This window comes from Rhea americana, unplaced genomic scaffold, assembly GCF_003343005.1.
Source record: "Rhea americana isolate MKP2758 unplaced genomic scaffold, rheAme1 scaffold_278, whole genome shotgun sequence".
NCBI classification, from domain to species: domain Eukaryota; kingdom Metazoa; phylum Chordata; class Aves; order Rheiformes; family Rheidae; genus Rhea; species Rhea americana.
The window spans coordinates 893,841-898,704 of NW_028186399.1; the positions used below are offsets into that span (position 1 = coordinate 893,841).

General features: G+C 64.0%; 1 protein-coding gene across 1 annotated transcript; it reads left to right on the forward strand.

Moving 5' to 3' along the window:
• The first annotated feature begins 1,456 nt into the window (after positions 1-1,456).
• On the forward strand, positions 1,457-4,390 carry RAX2 (retina and anterior neural fold homeobox 2). Its single transcript, XM_085308562.1, has 2 exons — positions 1,457-1,699; positions 3,947-4,390. Exons 1-2 carry the CDS (start codon positions 1,457-1,459, stop codon positions 4,388-4,390), a joined length of 687 nt encoding a protein of 228 aa, XP_085164688.1.
• The last annotated feature ends 474 nt before the right edge of the window (positions 4,391-4,864 follow it).

The following is a 4,864-nucleotide window of genomic DNA, read 5'->3' on the forward strand; positions in this document are numbered from 1 at the left end:
ACGGGAACGGCGGCGGGCGCCGCGCCGTGCACTCGCCGCGGGTGCTGCAGGCGCTGCGCACGCAGGCCGTGCWCGGCGCACGTGCGCTGCACGCGGTGCACGCGCGGACACCGAGGTTTCTGCCGCAGGCACCTTTCCCTCGGCAGAAGTGCCCCAGGATTATGCATTTCTGCCTGATTTTCATGTTTGACTAGATCCCCGTGGTAGAAAGGGGCTCTTAATCCCCAGCAAATACTGCAGAAAGATTGCAGATACTGGATAAAAAGCTTAAAGATGAAATGTTGCAAGGGTTGAAAACGCTTATAAACGTGCAGGAAAAGGATATTAGCTGGGGGAGGGAGCCGCGGCGCGGGCGTCTCCATCGCCCCCCCGGCTTCGGGTCGCACGCCGGGCGGCGACACCGGTTCCTCCCGGCACTTGGCTTTGGGGTTGGCGCTTTAGAGTAATTTCAAGCTTTGTGATCGCGCTCGGAAAGCCAAAATGGTGCTGGGGGGAGAAACGGGTTTAACAGCAGCCCCGTTCTGCCCGCGGCACCTCGGGCGAAGGCGTCGCCGGGGGCCCCCCCCAGCCCGACACCACAGGGAGAGCCGTGGGGCTGGGAAGAGGAAGGCACCGTGGGGCTGGGTCGCTTTCCTGCCAGCACAGAGCCACGTTTGCATCGGTTTTCAGAGCTGGCGGTTTCATAAAATCGCACGGAGGTTTTAGGTGAAATGTAATTTTTATTTTATTTTTTTTTATTTTTGGCTTCGGTTTGCTGTATTACCCCCTTGGCATTTGTAGCGTTACTTCTTCTAAGCCCGCGTGCTCAAGCGCCTTTTTGAGGCAGAGACCGGGCGACGGCGCTACGGAAACCGCGGGCAGAGACCGGGGCGGTGGAGGCAGCAGCGGGTCCTGCCCGCGCCTCCCCTCGCGCCGCCCCGCGCCGCCGAGCCCCGCGGGCCCGCGCTGCCCCGCGCAAATCCGCTTGGGCAACGCCGCAGCGGGCCGCCGTGGGATGAGCGTGCCGGCGGGCGAGAGGATTACGCCTTTGCATAACCGACTAAAGAGCCGGGCCGGAGGGGCTGCGCACCCCGGGTCTGGGCCGGTTCCTCCCGGCCACCTCCGGCCCCGGGATCTGCCCGCCTGGGTGCCCCGAGCGGGTGCCGGGAGCCCGCGGCGCTGCTCTGTCCGCGCTGGGTGCAAGGGGCGGCCGGGTGCACTGGGTGCAGAGGGTGCACGGGTGCGAGGGGTGCCCTGGTGCAAGGGCTGCACCGGCTCCCAGGYCTCGCGGTGGCACCGCAGCAGGACGGGGTGCCCCGGGTGCCGGCAGCTCCGAAGCGGGCGTCGCGGATGGCACGCGGGGAGGGCAGGCGCGAGCAAACTTCGCTCCGCAAACGCCCAGCTCCGGCGCTGCTTTGTGCCCGGGCCGGGGCCTTGCGGCACGGCTGACCCCGCCGCCCCCTTTCCAGGCGCCGACATGTTCCTGAACAAGTGCGAGGGGGAGCTGGGCGAGCTGCGGAAGCCGGGCGACGGCGAGGGCACGCCGCCGGACGCCGCCGAGGAGGAGCAGCCCAAGAAGAAGCACCGCAGGAACCGCACCACCTTCACCACGTACCAGCTCCACGAGCTGGAGCGCGCCTTCGAGAAGTCCCACTACCCCGACGTCTACAGCCGCGAAGAGCTGGCCATGAAGGTCAACCTGCCGGAGGTCCGCGTGCAGGTAGGGGGCTCGCGGTGGGAAGCAGGTCTGCGGGGAGCAGGTAAAGCCCGGCCCTGCTCGGCAGCAGGAGGTGGCTGCAGCCTCGCTCCGGGCCTCAGTTTCCCCTTTCCTTGAAGAAGGAGTCACATCTCCAGCCTCCTCCTCGCCCAGCCGCCTGGGTGAAAGGGCTGGTGTCCTTATGGTGCTCCAAGCCATGGAAAAGCAGGGGAGMGACAGCAACTCCCAAGCCTGCCTTTCCGTTTCCCACCTCCCGCTTTTAAAAGCAAAACTTCTTTGCATTTGGGATGAGTTTTCATAGGAATTTTACCAGCTCTCTCCATTCAAGGAGGCCTGCAAAGGACTTTACCCAATCCTAACCATGGTACTGGAGTTTTTTATGTCCTGCAGGCTGCTCTTGCAGAGCCAGCGTATAAATACACTGGGGGGCTGCAGTCCTGGGACACTAAAATAATTCCAGGCAGTGCCGAAATGCAGCCRGCTCTGGGGTGGCAGAGCACGACCACGGCTTAGTTTAGCACCAGAAAAGAAAACCGTGTTAAACTGTCAGACCGCTGAAGGAGGCTGCCAAGATCTTGGCCGCGACAAGGATGCCAGGCTCTACGGCCAGTCCCACGAGGATCAGGCCCRGCCAGGGCTGCACGTGCTCAGCGCAGGGCCACCTCCAGGGCTKTGCCGTGGGTCCATGCCGGTCCAGCCCCATTTTCCGCTCTGGGATAGCCGTGGGGCAATGCAGACGCCGGCCCTGCCCGGGCCACGCGTTGGGGAGAAGATCCTACCCCAACGCCTGACGTCTCAGGACAGGAGAGCAGAGCTGAGATTTGGCTCGGCAGGTCGGCGCTGCCACCGGCCCCGAGAGGCTCAGGGCAGGCGGCTTGGCCAAAGCTGATCCCTTCCCTGCAAACCACGCGCCGAAGCGGGGCCAGATGGCACCTCCGCTGGAAAGCACCCTAATTAACAAGGAGAGCTAATTATCAGTACACGTACAGCGAGCGAAGGACCCCCCCAGTTCAACCAGTCAAGTTGCAATGAGGCAGAGACCGCGTTTAGGCAGGGAGATGAGTTTTAAGTATTTCACCGAACCCTTTGCACCCTGAGGCTCTCCCAAGACAACCTGCACAGCTTTATCGCATTTTACAGGTAGAGAAACGGAGGCAGAGAAGGGAAGGAGCCTGTCCGGGCTCCGTGGGGAGGCAGTGGGACTGAGGAAAAAATATCCGTGGGAAAGCAGGGTTGGATGCAGGTTTCCCGCTCGGAGGAAGCCTTGCCCTCCAGTGGAGATGGGGACGGTGGCGTTCGGCACGCGCAGGCTCTGAGCGCCCCGTGGATCTGGGAYCTGCAGAGCAGAGGCGCCAGGAGAGGGCACGTCGGCCTGGGCAGTTGCTTTTATCAGTTCGGCTGATATTGCGGGAAAGCAGCCAAACTCCAGCCCCTCGTGATCTCTTTCAGGTCTTTAGGGCTGGGAAAGCACAAGAACCTCAAAGATTTGGACATTTTAGGCTTTCTGGTGTGTGACAGTTCCTCGAATATGGAAAGTTTGTAAAGAAATGCTTTTTTCCTCCCCGGGTTTCAGAACAAAGCTTCTAGGTGCAYGGCTCATTCAGCAGACCCTGCTGCAGTGCACGTAGGGATTTACAGCTCCTGGTGGTTTGGCAGTCTCCAGATGTCCCCCCTCTCCTCTGCGCTGGTCCCAGTGCTCATGGAGCCAGACGCTGAGTCAGGTCAGGGAACCAATCCGGCTGCAAATGGGTCCTTTTTTGTTGAGTGTCCCTGGGCCCCGGTGGCACCAGTGCGACCTCGGGCACCAACGGCTGCAAGTCAGCAGGAGCTGAGCTGCCCCTGCCACCACAGCTGTCCCCAAGGCTGGATCCACACGGTGGTAATGTCCAAGCCCCGCTGGCGTCCGCAGTGATCGTCGCAAGGTTCCTGGCTGCAAATCTGCCCTGAAACGCACCCCAGGGTAGAGACAGTCTCACCTGGGCTGACAGAAATGTGTCCTGAGGAAACCCCAAGGACGAGGCAGCCCTTCAGTCATCACTTGCCCAGCAGTTCTGCCTTGCCCAAGGTGACACAGGAGAGGATGGTTGGAAGGTCCCTGATCCCTCCTGCCATTGCGCAAGAAGCCACAGGGATGGGGACAGGCTGGACACTCCACCTGCAGCACCCGGCACGGGCATGGGACAGCCCCATGGGACACGATGGGCATGATGGAGCCTCCACAAGGTCACCATCTCACCTCTYCCCTTGCAGGTCTGGTTCCAGAACAGGAGAGCCAAGTGGCGGCGGCAGGAGAAGATGGAGGCCAGCTCGATGAAGCTCCACGACACCCCCATGCTGTCCTTCAACCGGCCCCCCATGACAGCCACCGTCGGCCCCATGAGCAACTCCCTCCCGCTGGACCCGTGGCTGACGTCGCCCATCTCCAGCGCCACCACGGTGCACAGCATCCCCGGCTTCATGGGCGCCCCCCAGGCCCTGCAGCCCCCCTACGGCGGGCACTCCTTCCTCAACACCCCCCCGCCGATGGCGCAGAGCATGCAGCCCATGGCCCCCGCCGCCTACCAGTGCGGCACCACCTTTGTGGACAAGTACCCGCTGGAGGACGTCGACCAGAGGAGCTCCAGCATCGCCTCGCTGCGCATGAAAGCCAAGGAGCACATTCAGACCATTGACAAAACCTGGCAGCCCATTTGATGAACGCTCCCTTCCTCCCCRTGTCCCCCCCCACCTCCACCGGCTCCTGCCCCCCCGCGCCCGGCTTCGTCCCGGTGCCGGTGACCCCCAGGGCAGGACACGCCAGGACGCTCCCGGCCGCGACGCCGGTCCAGCGCCGGCGCCCAGGACGGTGCCGGTGGGGGACGGGGGGGTGTGCAGAGACGCTGGTCGCATCCACACCTCCCGCTCGAGCCGTGGCGCCGAGGAAGCCAAGCAGGGTGCTGGGGAGCCCCCCAGGCACGGGCGAGCGCCCTGGCAGCCTCCCCGAAGCCCCTCCGTGTCCCCTCCGGGCTGCTCCGCGCCGGACCACGTTGGCGACCGCGGATCCTTCAGACCTGCCGTCCCAGCGTCCCCCCCCCGGCCACCAGCCGCCCCAGGACGCAGGGACAGCCCGGGCCGCCCCCCTGGGCCGCCCCCCCGGAGCCGGGCAGCGGAGCGAGCCCCCGGCCGGGC